The 16452-nt window shown below is 44.6% G+C and overlaps 1 protein-coding gene across 1 annotated transcript; it reads right to left on the bottom strand.

The window, feature by feature from the left end:
* Positions 1 to 406: 406 nt before the first annotated feature.
* Positions 407 to 16327, bottom strand: LOC120242480 (carcinoembryonic antigen-related cell adhesion molecule 1-like). The gene is made up of 9 exons (XM_039248280.1): positions 16300 to 16327; positions 15791 to 16150; positions 12331 to 12609; positions 11452 to 11706; positions 9971 to 10249; positions 5097 to 5223; positions 4327 to 4379; positions 3587 to 3618; positions 407 to 1890 (listed from the first exon to the last, which is right to left on the bottom strand). The coding sequence occupies exons 1-9, from the start codon at positions 16325 to 16327 to the stop codon at positions 1840 to 1842; spliced, it is 1464 nt and encodes a 487-aa protein (XP_039104211.1). The 3' UTR covers positions 407 to 1839.
* Positions 16328 to 16452: the final 125 nt, after the last annotated feature.

Below are 16452 nucleotides of genomic sequence, written 5' to 3' on the forward strand. Positions count from 1 at the left end.
GGCCCGAAAGAAAGAACTAGGGACTCTGGAGGTATCTGGGTTCCTGGGCCTGTGGAGGCTCTGAGTGAAAGCTGTATTCAGCTGCTTCTGATTCACAGGAGATACCTGTGCAGGAAGTGTTACTTGTCTCTAATAAAGAGCCCCGGAGATCTTTTTTGACTCCTGAAATCATCTTCTTACCCAGAAGAAAATAGACAGTTTCTTCTAGGGAGGTTGAAGCTATGGCCTGTTTTTCTAGATAAACTCTCTTTGTTAGCAGGCATGCAAATAACTTGAGCTAATTTTCTGATCACTAGATCAAATATCTATAGACTTGGGCTTGCTCTGACTCTGAGTTCAGGAATTTCTCTTTCTTCCACCTGTAAAGAAGATATTGTCTCAAGTAATTATCAACTGTGAGGCAGTATGTTTGTGTCTAATTTATGATTTTATTATAAATATAGAGCAAATTTTACAAATAATTCAGAAGTGGCCCTAGCCAGGCAAAATTAAATAACAGAGTAGCATAGATGAGGGGAAGTATATACAGACTACGTGAGGGTTAGAAAACCCTTGAAAGAGGTACCTGAGTACAGAGAATTCCCAACTAGCCCTCTTTGAGGGGCTTCTTAGACACAGCATGACATCAAGTAATCAATACAAAATAAAAGCCTTTTCCCAACAGCCCCAAAGAGACTCCCATCTGCTTAGAGGGAGGCTGGGTGGGAAGTGCATTGCTTCTCCTGCTCTTCTTTTCTGTTCTGCACGCTGGGACTCAGACTCGCAGGACCCATAGGAGAAAACATTTCAGAGGCTTTTCAAGAAGCCTCGGGCTCAGATATCACCCTCCCCTGTCCTAACCTCTCACAGCCCCGGTCTGAGCATCAGCACAAGTGCAGCTTTCCAGGGTGTAAACAATGCCAACAGGGGCTTGAGTGTGTTCCTTTCAGGGCATCCCCACTCGTCAAGGGCCAAACGCACCTTAGCAGAGGCCGGGTCTCTTGAGGAAGTGAGTAGGGCAGACACCACACACAGCAGAGACCCCCGTGGAATAGAATGGTGGTTGAAGTCTGGCCTGAGATGCTGGGAAACTGAATTAGACTCATTTCTAGCCACAAAAGAGGCAAACTGCTGCTGCTGCTTTTCCATTTGGAGCCCCAGACATAAATGCCTTGAGGAACTCCTGACCAAGGGGACTTGCTGGTGTTTTGGCGGCTTCTTTCCCCTAAGACGGTCAGATTGGCTTAGATAAGGTAAGTAAAAATAGCCGCTTTCCCAGATGCAAAGCAGATGCAAAAACTCACTCAAATGGCAGAATGTCTCAGAGAAAAGGGGAAAAACCCAATATGCCACATTGTGCATTCTTTAACAATTATTTAAATAATCTCTGAAGGGTAGCTCCTCTGACTCTTTTCCCAAATTCCCAGCTGATTGTCTCTGTTAAGAGCGGAATATTCCTTGAGCTGTAAGCCCTCCTTCTGTGAATATTTCCTTGAATAAAGCCCATTAAGTTATGAAACATATGTCCATTTTGGGGGCATTTTCATTAGGAATCGCCTGTGGACCTTGGCGAATAATTTTCCTAATTGCTTCCAGTGGGTTCTCTAAAAACAGGCTTGCCAAATGGCTTATGTAGCATTCTAGTTAAGCAACACAGTGTTTAGGCCCTGGTAGACAACTCTGACAGTAGACAAAGGTGGAGAATTTCCCAGTTCAACATTGGCTATATATTTGTTTCCTGTATATAGTGGGTTCACACCGGGCTTTGGGGAGATAGAAGCTTTTACTTCTTCTCTCTCTTCTTTTCTGGCACATGCAATTTCAGTGGATCAGGACATAATTCACAAGTTTATGGCAAATTCAAGTTAGACTCCAATAGGACAGGTTGGGGTGGGAAGGAATGACTGTGGCCTGAATAAATAAGTTTAAAACAGGGTTAGGTCAGGAAAACGTGGGAGGGTGGAGGCTCTGGCAACCTCCCAGGGTCTGCTTTGCCAAATTTCAATGACTAGGAAGGTTGGGTTTCCTAGGAATCCCGGATGTACCTTTTTGTCTATTGCCACTGGGAAGGGAGGGGCTGTAACCAGGCAGCCTGGTTAGGGAGTGCAGTGGGGAAAGAGGCTTCTTCCCCTTTTCCCTGAGAGGAAAAGGGTCTCCTAGTGAGGGGGATGAGAAGCTTGGAAGAAATCAGCAGCACAGAGAGCAGGACCGGATGCATTATTTCTTTTGGACTTCTGAATAAACTGTTTCTGTGGCTGTTGGGGGTAGGGTGGCTGATGCTGATTTCGGTGCCTGGGCATTGAAGTTCAGGGAAGAATATGTAACTTCATCAGTCTGAAAGGCATGAACAGTGTGGTCAGTTAAATCAGTGTCGTAGGTCAGGCCCTCACCTTGTGTGCTGTGATTCAGCACCACGTGCTGTCACCACTGTGAAACCTTTAGCTTTGGAGAAGGGCTTTTATTACCCATTATTACTCTGTTTGCTAACATCCTGTTGAGTGATCATTAGAAGAGATAGAGTGTAGTATTTATAGTGAGATGTGATGGTACAGCAAAGAGAACAGACAAGCTACAAATGCATAATAGAATATGGATAAATACCACAAAACAATTTTGAATGAAAGAAGCTAGATACATACAAGGATGTACTGTGGTTTTCATTATGTTAGAGCATAAGCAGACAAAAATAATCTAGTACATTGGAAGTCAGGATAGCAGTTACTCTCTGGAAGAAGTTCAGAACTGGAGGGTTTTTTTGGAGGGTGGGGATGACTTGTTTCTTGATCTGGGTGCTGTTTGTGTTCAACTCATGAAAACTTATACATTGTTAAAATGCATTTATGATTTATGTACCTTTTGATACATATGTATATTCTACTGAAAAGTTAAAATGAGAAAAATTTGGTAAGATTATTCTAAAGTAAAGGAACCAAGACCTCAGACCAGGTCAGTACTTTGTCGGTAAGAGCAGATCAGTGAAGGGAGAGGAGGGGGAATGGCCTAGTGCCTTATGCTGGGCATTGTGCTGGGTGTTTTCCGTTTGTCATCTCATTTAATTCTTTCAACTTCTCTTTGAAATAGGCAGCATGCCCATTTACAGATAACAAAGCCAAGGCTCAAAGAGCTTAAGTTACTTGTCCAAGGTCACAGAGCTACTGAGAGTCACAGCCAGGATTTAAACACAGGATGGGGTTAATTCCAAAGTCCACATTCTGGCAATGAGGTAGACTCAAGGGAGTAATTAACTAGGATTCCTTTCTTTGCTACCATTTTGAGGAATTCTCACCCAAACTTGATCTCACATTTGTGTCTTCAAGAATAACCCATTCGAGGGGCACCTGGGTGGCTCAGTCAGTTAAGTGTCCGACTCTTGATTTTGGCTCAGGTCATGATCTCACCTCATGGGTTCGTAGGCTCTACGCTGACAGCGAGGAGCCTGTTTAGGTTTCTCTCTGCCTCTGTCTTTGCTCCTTCCTTACTTGTGCAGGAAAGTACACGTGTGTGTGTGCTCTCTTTCTTAAAAATAAATAAACATTACTAAAAATAACTTATTCTACACAGAGATATTTCCATGAGAAAATGAGACAGTGAAACTGGCTGTGCTTACCTTGTTATGCACATTGTCAGAGTGGTCCTGACCTGGGGAAGCAAAAGAAGAGTTACCAATCCATGAAAATGCAAAGCTGATTTATGGCCTTGGAACAGGGGTTGGACGGTGGGGATGTGTGTGTGGGGAGGGGTTCGTAAGCTCTCGTGATTTCTAGCTGAAGGAGGTGGCAGGTGGGGACAGGGTGGAGTAAGGAGGTAGCCTATGATGGCTTGAGGAATTCACTTTCCTCAGAGTCTGTGGTCCAGACCCAGGGCATTAGTACCAGAGGAGGGGCAAGAGTAGAGCTCCACTTCTGAGCATTTCTTCCAGTTCACAAGGCTTTGATTTTTGCCCAGATGTATTTCTCAGCAACAAGCTTCAGTGGCAAGGAGGGACGTTGAGGCCCACAGTACCCAGAGCACCACAAGACAAGGAGAGTCTCACCAAAGGAGAATGCCCACATCCATCATAGAGGCAGGAGGGGGAGGAGTATGGGTGAGGAGATGGCGCCTGGAAACATGTCCATCTTACTCAGGCCTGCATGGCTCAGGCAGAGTGAACGTCTTTCCCAGGACTGTGTCTCAGGAATCTTTTGTGGCTAGAAGGATATGAGGACCTATGCCAACCTAAGGTTGGAAAATGGAAATCCCTTCTAAAAATTCAGAAGGTACTGAGTAGCTCGGGAATCCGAGATTCAGTGATGGGGCGGGGCACGTGGGAGAACAGTCAGGTCTCACTGGGTGAGTGGCTTTACTTACTGTGGTTGGAGGCTGAGGGTTTGTGCTCTGTGAGATCACGCAGGTCACTTGTCCTAAATAAATATCAGACAGTGTGACTGCTATTCCCAAGCATTGGATCTTTGCTCCTTGAATTAGGAAGGACATCGTCAGCAGGTAATTCCTTGGGGCTCCTCAGTGTTCATTTATACCTAGATTTTACTACCTTTCCTCTTAGGGGACCCTTTCTTCAGTCTACCCACGATCTCCTCTAGGCTTTATTCCTGTCCGGTTTGCTGGATGTCCACCTTTAGGTCCACTCTTTGTTAATTGCATCTGAGCCTACCTGTACCCTGACACCTTTCCCCTTTTGTAGGTAGATGCTGTTTTCTGCCTCACTTCACTTATTGCCCAAAGAGGCCTTTGGTTGTTTTTACCTTTTCTTAGGTTCTCTTCCTGTCCTATCCTTCCCTCCTTCTGCTGTCAACAGAGCATGCAGCTCATGTTCTCCTGCTCCTCCTTTCATTTTCTCATTTGTTTCCTTCTTGGGCCTTGGCTTCCCTGACCAGGAGACAGAAGTGTAATGGGATCTGCCCCCTCTAAACCAGATGGGGATGGGAATCACCATGTCCAAGAGAAAGTGGGGTGCAGGAAGCACAGAGAAGAGATCCACAGGAATTAATGCCCAAAGCAGGGGGTTGGAATGGAGGAGGAGTAGATCTAGGCCCAGAGACAGAGATGAAGTCTCCTTCCCTCTTCCAAGCATGGCAGTTAGGCTTGGAGAAAGCAGAACAAGAGGAAAGCCATCATACCCGCCAGACTTTCTGAAAAACAGAAAGTACAGCAGGGCTGCTATCAGAGCAACCCCGGCCACAACTCCGATCACGATGCCGGCAATAGCCCCAGCGGAGAGGCCAGAGCTTTGTTGTGTGGAATCATCTGTCAGGGAAAGAAGAAAGAAGAATGAATGAGGGTGACATTATTTGACAGTGGGGGTCCCTTAGGGGACAACTCTTAACACGTAGTGGTCTCTACTTGTTCCTTTAAGGAATACATTTTCTGTGGGAAGTTTGCTGTGAGGTGATTAGCTGACTTCATCTGTCATCTTTGTTTTTTCTCTCACTGTGTTTCTAGGGTGGTGATCAGACTTGCCTCAACTCCATCCTGGCCATTCTGCACTCAGATATTTGTGAAGACTTTGGAAATGTGAGAAAGGCTGATTGCTATTTTTGTATAACTTCCCACCTTTTCATGGTCGCATGTTTTTCTGTGTTCCAGTCGTGGCAGCCGTGAATGTGTGCCTCTCAGGTCTCTTGTGGTAAGGACTTACTTGGTGGAAAGCCTGGATGGTGCATTCTGAATTCACCGTCTCCTTTGCACAGAGACCACACTTCCCACAGACTCTCAGCAGGGATATGAGATAAGCCCAATTCTGTGAGAAACAGTTTTCTTCTGATGGGTAACTAGAGCTGAAGGGCCCCTCCCTCCATCAGCCTTGCAGAGGTCCTTGTAGAACACTGTACTTCAGTCTAAAACTTCCTTCTGTCAGATCTGCACTGTGGTCTGAGGACTCTCCCAGACTCCTCCCACTCCTGCTTACTTTCCCTCAAAGGCATTTTTTTCCCAATAAATAAGTAAAGACTTTTCCCAATAAATGTAAATAAATAAGTAATCCCACTTTGGCTGCATCTCAGGAGATAAAAACTAACATACTAGGCTTGAAACTTTGCACTCAACTCCTTTTTTTTCTTTTCCATGTTCAGTCGGTAACTATATCCCAACGGCTTTTTTGCATAATGCTTTCCATACCCATATATAGTACTGTTCACATCTGTTTCTTCTTTTTTATTTCTGTTGTCCTTAACAGTCAATTCAAGGCTGATATAAGTGTTAGCTACTGTTATGGGGTACTTGTTATGTGCTGGACTCTGTGGTAAATATTATACTTATGCCTCATTTGATTCATATAATAACACTTTCAGATAGACATTATTTCCATTTTATAGATAAAAGCACTGAGGCTGAGAGTAGTGAATAATTTACCCAAATTCATATGGCCAGAAAAAGGTGGATCTGGGATTTGATTCTAGGACTACTTGACTTCATAGAAACTAATGACAATAGTAGTAATAATGGCAGCTAACACTTACAGAACATTTCCTCTGTGTATAGCATTTTGCTAAGGGTTTAATTGATTGTTACATTAAATCTTTAAAACAATACCATGAAGCAAATACTCCTATTACAACTTTCAGTTGAGGAATATGAGGCTCAGAGAAATTAAGAATCTTGTGCAAGAAATCTGTAATTGCAAACACTTACATTAAAAAAAGAAGACCTCAAATTAATAACCTAACTTTACAATGTAAGAACTGGAAAAAGGAAAAAAACTAAAGCTTGCAGAAGGAAGGAAATAATAAGGATTAGAGTGAGGAAAATAATATAGTGAATAGAAAAACAATAGAGAAAATCTATGAAACCAAAAATTGGTTCTTCAAAAAAGATTAACAAAATGCACAAACATTTAACTAGATTGACTTAAAAAATAAAAGAAGATTAAAATTACTAAAATAAGAATTGGAAGTTGGGGGGAGAAAAGAAAGTGAGGGAAATTACTGTCAATTTTATAGAAATAATAAATATTATAAAATAATATTATAAGGGTATTATGAATAATTGTACGCCAACAAATTAGATAACCTGGATGGAATGGACAAATTCCTAGAAACACAAAACTTACTAAGATAGAATCATGAAGAAATAGAGATATGAATAGATCTATAACTAGTAAGGAGATTGAATCAGTAAAAGCATTCAACAAAAGATGTTGACATCTTTTCATGATTAAAAACCCTCAAACTATGAATAGAAGGAAACCACCTCAATATGCTAACGGCCGTATATGAAAAACCCACAGCCAACATCTTACTTTACGGTGAAAGGCATTGAGTAAGATATTTTTCCTCTAAGATTTGGAACAAGACAGGGATGCCTATTTTTTTCTCCTTTATCCAAATTAGCATTGGAAGTCCTAGCCAGAGCAATATCTAGGCAAGAAAAGAAATAAAATGTGTCCAAATTGGAAAGAAATAAAATGATCTTTGTTCACAGAGGACATGAACATAGAAAACACTAAAGATTCCACAAAAAAAAAGCTGTTATAACTAATAAATTCAGCAAAGTTGCAAGATAGTAAATCAACACACAAAAATCGGTTAAATCTCTATACACTAACAATAATGCAAAAAGGATATTAAGATAATTCTATTTACCACAGTATAAAAAAATAAAATACTTAGGAATTAATTTAACCAAGGAGGTGAGAGACTCATATACTGAAAAACTACAAAACATTGCTGAAAGAAATTAGAGACATAAATAAATGGAAAGACATTCCATGTTCATGGATTAGAAGACTTAAGGTTGTTAAGATGACAATACTACCCAAAGTGATCTACAGAGTCAATGCAATCTTGATCAAAAATCCCAATGACTTTTTTTGCAGAAATAGAAAAATCTATACTAAAATTCATGTGGAATTTCAAGAGACCCCAAATATCCAAAACAATCTTGAGAAAGAACAAAGTTGGAGGACTCATATTTTCAAAAGTTTTCAAAAGTTACTACAAAGCTTACAAAGCTACAGTAATAAAAAAAAAAAAAAAAAGTGTGGTACTAGCATAAAGGCAAACAAATAGACCATTAATATAGAAAAAATTTTAGAGATAAACCCTTACATACATGGTCACAGAATTTTTGACAGGGGTGACAAGGAGAAAAGACAGTCTTTTTAGCAAATGGGTGTTGGGAAAACTAGATGTCCATGCAAAAGAATTGAACCTTAATACCATATATGAAAAATTAACTCAAAGACCTAAATGTGAGAGTTAGAACTATAAAAACTCTTAGGGGGCGCCTGGGTGGCTTAGTCAGTTAGGCGTCCGACTTTCGCTTAGGTCATGATCTCGCAGTTCATGGGTTTGGGCCCCGCGTCGGGCTCTGTGCTGACTGCCAGCTCGGAGCCTGGAGCCTGTTTCAGTCTGTGACTCCCTCTCTCTCTGACCCTCCCCTGCTCACACAGTCTCTCTCTCTCTCTCCTAGAAATAAATAAAAATTAAAAAAAAAAAAACTCTTAGAAGACAACTCAGGGTGAAAACTTCATGACTTTGGATTTGTCAATGACGTCTGACACTAAAAGTGCAGGCAACAAAAGAAAAAATAGGTGAACTGTACTTCAATTAAAATTAAAAACTTTTATGCACCAAAGGACACTATCAACAAAGTGAAAAGACAACCCTCTGAGTGGGGGAAATCATTTACAAATCATACAGTCCATAAGAGGTTAATATCCATAACAAAGAACTACAATTCAACAACAACAAAAAACCTACTCAAAAAATGGGCACAGGATGGGGCGCCTGGATGGCTCAGTCAGTTGAATGTTTGACTTCAGCTCAGCTTATGATCTCGTGGTTCATGAGTTTGAGCCCCACATCAGACTCACTGCTGTCAGCCTGTCACCGCAGAGCCTCCTTCAGATTCTCTGTCCCCCTCTGTATCCCTCCCCCACTTGCACTCTCCCCAAAAATAAATAAATATTTAAAAAATGGGCCGAGGACTTGAACAGACATCTCTCCAAGGAAGACACCCACATGGCCAACAGGCACATGAAAAGATATTCAACATCACCCATCATCAAGGGAGATACATACCAAAACCACAGGGAGATGCCACCCCATGCCCAGTCAGATGACATTTTTTTTTTTTTTTGCAGAAATAGAAAAACCCAGAAAACAAGTGTTGGCAAGGTGTGAAATTGGAACTTCTTTGCATTCTTTGACTGAAATGGTGCAGTCACTGTGGAAAATGGTACAGCACTTCGTCAAAAAATTGAACAAGGAATTACCATTTGATACCACTTCTGGGTATATATGCCAAAGAAGGAAAGCAGGGATTTAAACAGAACAGAGATTTGTATACCTATATTCATAGCAGCATTATTTATAACAGCCAAAAGGTGGAAAAAATGCAAAAGTGACAGGCAGATAAATCATAGACAAAATGTGATACGTACATACAAGGGAATATTATTCAGCCTTAAAGAAGGAAAGCAATTCTGATATATGCTATAACAGGGACGAACCCTGAAGACATTATGCTAACTGAAAAAAACCAGACACATAAAAAACAAATATTGTTATGATTACACTTAGGTACTGAGAATAGTCACATTCACAGAGACAGAAAGTAGGATATAGTGGTTACTAGGGTTAAGGTTGAGCATGGGATGTTACTATTTAGTGGGAACAAGAGTTTTCACATGGTAAGATGAAACAGTTTTGGAAATGGATAGTGGTAATGGTTGCACAACAATATGAATGTTCCAGTGTCACTGAACTGTATGCTTAAAATGGTTTAAATGGTAAACCTTATGTATATTTTGCCACAAAAAAATGGTAACAGAAAAAAAAAGAATCTTGTACAAGGTCACAGAGTAAATGCCAGACCCAGGATAAGAAACCTAAGTATATTTGATTCAGACACTTGGCTCTTAACCACTTTGCCATTCTGTTTTCTGAAATGGTGTCTTGGTTGCTATTCTGACCCTGTGACTTCTATCCATTTTGCACATCATTGGTGAAGAATCTTCCCAAGAAGATGTAACATGGGGTAAGGTGTCACTTACATTCCACATACAGCCTGACGGAGTCACTTTTGTTGGAACTGACTGGGTTGGAGACCTCACACTCATAAGTACCGGCATCTTCCCTCCTGACAGGGTCTATAGTGAGGGTGCTGTTGTCCTGAGACAGCTTCATCCTCTCCATGAGATTGAGACTCTGGCCATTGAAGAACCACTGGATGGAGACCCCCTTGTCATTTGTGGAACAGGTCAGGACCACAGAATCCTTATGTTCTGTGACTGTGGTGTTGCTGATGTTGAGAGAGGGCTGGGTCACTGACTCTGTGGAGAAACAGAGGAGTTGACAGAATAAGAGGGGGCCTGGGACCATGCTCCTTCCTCTGATCTTAGCCACTCTGACGGCCCCACTGAACTCTGTAAAGGTGCCCCAGAGGATGGCCCTGAAGTCTGCAGAAGGATGAGTGTCTTTGTTCAAGTGTCAATTTATAAGGAGGGGGCTGTACCTCTCCCTCCGACCCTCAGGTGCCCCCCTGGCCCTCTGTCATCTGTCTGGTCTGCCTGGACATCTCTGTAGTATGAGCACCACACTCTTAGTCCATGTGTCCAGCATCCTCATCATCAGGTGGAATTTTTTACCCAATGGCTTTTGTGTGACCCTTTCTTAGAGTTTTTTTGAAAAGATCCGACACCCTCTTTAGTATGGGAGCTTTACATAGAAAGGGAAGACATTTCCCTTTTGTTAAATAATTTATTGGAAAATGAGAACAGCCCAGCCAGTCTTTGTGAGTTTAGGACCTAGAAAAGTTCCAACCTAAAGGATTTCTCAATCTGAATAAGACTTTTACTTTCTGGCCTGTGGATTGAATATTACAGGGAGGAAACATTTAGAGTAGTGGTTACAGTTTAACAAAAGGCTGGTACTCTTAGCTGTATGTATAAATACATACTTTTGCACTGTTCCTTCTGTCCCATGAAGGGACTTCATGAGGGAATCCACATACTTTTCATTATACATCATTATTCACTGTTCTTCTTTGGTGTATCATATGTGCTGGTGTCACACAGTGTTATACAGACACAGCCCAGAGGGGTCTGCACCAAGGCTTGCTCTTTCCCATTTCCCTGCAGCCTCACCTGAGGGAGGCTCTGGAACAATTGGTGGCACAATTTGGCCATAGTGAAGATAGTTTTCTCATGTACCTTCTCCTGTCCTACCACAGATGACGTCAGAGTCAGTCATAGGACAAGCCAGTAGCAAAAGGAACCTTTCTTCTCCCTCTGTAAGCCCCCTCCACTATATGGGGCTGAGAGAACCCTATTCCCACATACGAGGCTGGACTCAGGATATGCCATGAGAAATCAGAGAGCGAGGGGAGGGAGCATCTGCAGACATGTGATGGGAGAGTTCAGGGACAGATCAGTGTCACAAGCAAATGCAAAATATCTTCTTCTAGGCTCTTTTCTGAAAACCAGGCAGACCTCCACCACAGTGCTCAGTGCAGATGCTCCAGAGATACACTTACCAGACACTGTGATAGTCTTGACTGTGGTCCTATTGAGGTGAGTGCCAGGGTTATAGACGAGGCAGGTATAGGATCCACTATGATTCACAGTGATGTTGGGGATAAAGAGCTCCTGTGTGGATGGCTGGGGCTTCCCATTGATAAGCCAAGAATACTGTGCAGGCGGGTTAGAGGCTGAGTGGCAGGTGAGACTGAGATTTGCCCCTGGACGGTAATAGGAGTCTGAGGGGGAAATGGTGGGGGCATCCGGACCATCTGGAGCAAACAGAATAAAGCCACACGTGATGTAATCCAAGGGAAGGGCAAGATCCTGGTCTGTATAATGTCCACAGAATCCCTCTGAGCTGGGTCACAACCCTGTTTTAGGAAGTCCCAACCAGGTGCACCTGGGTGGCTCAGTTGGTTAAGTGTCTGACTCTTGATTTCAGCTCAGGTTATGATGTCATGGTTTGTGGGATGGAGCCCCATGACAAGCTCCGTGCTGTTAGGGTGGGGCCTGCTTGGCATTCTTTCTTCTTCTCCCTCTGCCCCCATCTCACTCATGCTCATGTACTCTCTCTCAAAATAAATAAAGTTTAAAAAATAAAATAAATAAAAAGTCCCAACCATAAGCCCCCTCTGTTCACTGAACCTGAGTCTGGATATTAACTTGTTTCCCCCTCACAGGCTATTGACCCTCTCATGGAGGAAGAGCCTGTTCCCTCCTAGTCTTGGGTTAGGCGGGGCCTGCCCAGGTTTGCCCGAGACAAGAAGCCATGGCCAGCCTGGGCATCTTGGTGAGTCAGGTACTCAGACCCCAGAAGGACAGATGTGGCCTGGCCTCTGGCAGTGCGGATTTGGGCTGAGAGTCCAGGCCAGGTAGGAATACAAGTTACTCACAGAGAACATTCAGGGTGAACGGGTCACTACGATTGTCACTGACTGGGTTCCGAGTTTCACACACATAGGGTCCTGTGTCATTCCTTGTGACACCATGTACAGTGAGGGTCCTGTTGTCCAGGGACAGTTCCAGCCTGGTGCTGTCCGGGAGGCTCTCACTGTTTACTGACCACAAGTAGCTTGTGTTCTCAGCCTTAGGTTCACACGTTAATACTACAGAATCCACATTCTCCACAGGGTCCGACTTGTTGCTTGTGATGTTGGGTTTGGGTAATTCCGCTGTGCAGACAACAGAGAGAACATTGCCCTGTGTGGTACCTGTGATTCCTCCAAAGGTAACTTTTATCACGGTTGGCTTCTCTCACCTCTCTGTCAACCCAGGTCCTTAAGAGTAAAGCAGATCTGTGTATCTCAAGACAAATGCAAGAGGATCTGAGGGCTCAGAGAACATGGGCTGGCCCCCTACTCTCTGCCTGAGAGCAAGCACAGACTTTCTCAGAGTTCGGTTGTGGAAGACACAGGATAGGGAGTCAGAGACCACCCCGGTCTCTCCCAGTTCTTCCCTAACCAATGGACTGGACTGTGACCAACCTCGGAGATGTCATCTGCAAAGTGCAAGTGCTAAGGCCCTTTCTACTGCACAGACCCACACCACCCAACCTACATGTGTTTTCCCCGAGGCCGTGCTTTCCACACTTATCCTGGAGATGGGTAATGATGGGCCTTCCCAGAATTCGAAAGCCTGGAGAACACTAGGCAGCATGGCCTAGAACAGGGTATTTGAGCAGAGTAACACCCAGGGATACCAGGGGCAAGCCTGGAGGTCAGTCCAGTACTCAGGCTGTGGGGCCACAAAATAGGGCAGTCTTGCTGAAGTGCTCCATGGTGACTTACATGAGACAGTGACTCTACATGTGGTAAAGCAGAGGCAAGACTAGAGATGACCCAGAAAAGAGTAAGGGGGGCAGGCAGGGCCTGGCGGGCTTCGGGAGAGGACTATGTTCTCTGCCCTCCGCCTTTAAAGTCTTTTTTCCCACTGCAGAGGGCAGTGAGGACCATGTTGATCTTTCCTGAAATACAAGTGGATGTTTTCAAATGTAGAAGGGGTGAATGGCAGGAGGTGGCGGGGTGGGACGGGGATATCTGGTCACATGGACCACTGTAAACAGTTATGAGATAGAAATTTGAGAAGTTAAATTGTTTTCATATATGAAAATCAGTATTAATACTCGAAAAATCTAAGACCAGTTTCTAGAGGATTATCTCTCTAGAGAGCCCTGTACATTGTAGAGTAAGTTCTGCAGTGCAGTCAGGGTCCCTTCATGATCAAAGGAAGATGTTATAGTGGGCTTGAAATCAGTGACTCCCTGGGTAGAGAAAGACATATGAATCCTGTTAAGAAGCAGAATTGTTCAGGGCACAGTCCGAGGTGTCTCTCTTATATAAAGGGAGGGATGATACCAAATTAGTAGAAACGATATGTGTTATGTTAGTACATTTAGGAAAGAGGTCCCTGCCGTCAATTTCTACAGACAGGCAAAATGAAAGAAACCCAGTGCTTGCATGTGGCTTTCTTTTGACCTTGGGAAACACAAGTTTGATCAAATTTATCCAAATTGGGCAGCATCCAAGTGAAAGGACAGTGACTGGTAGGTCCCACCCTATAGTAAAGGTGTCATCATGAGCACCCAGGTGTGTGTGAAATAGGTAGTAAAATCAGATGACACAGGGTCTGGCCAGCCCCACCTTGGGAAGAAATACTGGGAGGAACGGGAGCCTCACCAGGATGAAGATGTGAGTCAGGAGTAAAAAGTGTGAAATGAACCCATGAGCTTCTGGGGGACTGCAGACCCACCCTTCTGTCTTTGACTTCCTGGCTGAGTCATGTGGAAGAAAGTAGATCAAGAGGTCACACGTCCCTGATATGTGGTGTGTCCCACTTGTTGGCATCATGAAGACAAAGAGCCCTGGATGAGGGAACGGTGAAAGCTCGTTTCTCCTGGTGACTAGGCTGCTGTTCTGTCTGATTTCTGCATCCTTTACTATTGCCTGGGAGGGTGGGCTTGGCCACAGGTGTTAGCAGAAGAATCCAGGGAAGGCTTAAGGGTAAAGGAACTTGTGCAGAGCAGGGGGAGTCCCAGCTGGAAAGGAGGAGGAGGAAGAAGATGAGGAACATGGAAGGAACAGAGAACCAGAAATATCCAAGGCTGTGAGCAGTGGGGGTTACAAGTGACTTCAAAGACTCCAGGCACTGAGAGCCCACAGCTGACCCAGGGGCATGACCAGGGAAGCCTTCTAAACACTTCCACGCCTAAGCACCACAGAGCAGCACCACAGACTCTTCTCTGAGAGTGGCCCGAGGGGCTGGTGGTCAGAAGGATAGAACATGGGTCTCAGCCCCTAGGGGGACAGGGAATAGATGTGGCCAGAACCAGGACTCTGTATCCAGGTTCCAGATTCTGAAGAGACTAGGAATCATTGATTCCTCCTTTCCTTCATGAAAGAGCAATGGAGTTGTTGGGCCTGTGCCGATTAGGGGTATATAGTAGCGAGGAGAAGGCAGAGTCCTTCCCTCCAGTGGAAGTGACATCAACACATCAGGAAACAAATAAGTGATTCTTAGTCCAGTATAGGGAGCTGTGGATTGGCCACCTGAGGGGAGGCCTGGGCATTCCCAGCACTGACTCTGATTGTTGATGAAGGTAATTTAGTTCTTGAGTGAAAACAGATTAATGCTTCATTTGCTCTCACTTCCCAGACCAGAAAATCTACCTTGAGCTGTGGATCCCTAAGAAGAAAGGTCTGATCCAATAGCTGCATCCCCAAGGCAGTCAGATAATGGCCTAGGGACCTTGCCTATCTCTGTTCTCCACTCCAACTCTCAGGTGAAAGACTGGGCTCTGCCCCTCCCCAGATGTGGCTCTTGGCACTGAGCCCTGGCTGGTGACCAGCTGAGGAACCTCAGGACTCAGGCAGCAGGAGATCATTGCTCCCAGTCAGCCCTGCCAGGAAGCCAAACCCCATGGCATGGACTCCCCATGATCACTGCAATCAGGAGCCCTGAGACAGGGATCTGGGCAGGGGCTTTCTGGGCTGAGCTTCTCTGAGGAGCCCAAGAGGCCCCTCAGGCCTGGCACTGACTGAGCCCTGCAGGGTCTTTCTCAGAGTCGTGATCACAGGGAGGAGCCCAAGGGGTAAGAGTGAATCAGTCTCCCTCTGCTGAGTTACTCCTGTCAGACTCGTCCTTTTTTTTGCGGTGAATCTCTGCTAGGGCTGGAATCTGGGAATGAATTCTGGTCTTACGAAGTTTGTGTCCACTGTGTGTGTCCTGCACTGAATGCCCAAACCCCACACGGGATACAGTGCAGAGGGGGAGGGAGGCACAGCCCAGGCCTGGCAATCCTGTGTGTGTGAGTAGAATTCACCCCACCCGACACCAGAGGGGAGAGGAATTACTCACGGAATACACGGAGCTGTCCAGTTACTTTTTCAATTTGGACATTTCTGTGTATGTACTGTAGGGTGTAGTATCCAGAGTCCTCCAGGGTGATGTTCTGGAGCAGCAGGGATCCATTGTGATATAATGTCTCTCTGCCGCTGTGCGCAGCTCCTGGGGAAAATGCTTGTTGGTCTACTGCATATGATACAATTTCTCTACTGGGGTCTATAGTTTCCCCTCTGAACCAGCCAAAGCCTAGAAGATTCCCAGGCAGATTGTGGACACGCAGAAGAACATCCTTCCCTTCGGCAACATTGGGCGGCACCGATTCAGTAGTGACTTGGGCGGTGGTGGGAGGGTTCCAGAAGGCTAAGAGTGAGACTAGGAGAGAAGGGAGAAGACATGGATAAATAATTGACCTATGATTGGGATGGAAAGATGGGGCCCTGAGACTGAGCAGCCCCTAATCCCTCAGTCTTGGGGGCAGGTGTGAGTTTGCACGTGTCTTTGTGTGTCTGTGTGTCTCCTACTGGTCAAGGTCAGCAGCACAACTACCATTACTTTGGCACTTCTGAACTTGTAATTTTCTCTGTGTCTAATACTCTTCCTCAGATGTCTGTGGGCTCACTCCCCCATACCCCCGACACCTGCTCACACTCAGGGGGTCCTTGGGAGAGGCCTGC

This window comes from Hyaena hyaena, unplaced genomic scaffold (genome assembly GCF_003009895.1).
Source record: "Hyaena hyaena isolate Hyena2069 unplaced genomic scaffold, ASM300989v1 scaffold_9, whole genome shotgun sequence".
Lineage (NCBI taxonomy): Eukaryota > Metazoa > Chordata > Mammalia > Carnivora > Hyaenidae > Hyaena > Hyaena hyaena.

Excerpts from the sequence above, each read along its gene's own strand:
- LOC120242480 (XM_039248280.1), bottom strand. The coding sequence starts at position 16,327 with ATGGTAGTTGTGCTGCTGACCTTGACCA. Across the intron at positions 12,610-15,790 it reads TGGACAGCTCCGTGTATTCC|CGGAATTACCCAAACCCAAC; the intron begins GTGAGTAATTCC and ends TTGTCTGCACAG. Across the intron at positions 11,707-12,330 it reads GTTCACCCTGAATGTTCTCT|ATGGTCCGGATGCCCCCACC; the intron begins GTGAGTAACTTG and ends TGTTTGCTCCAG.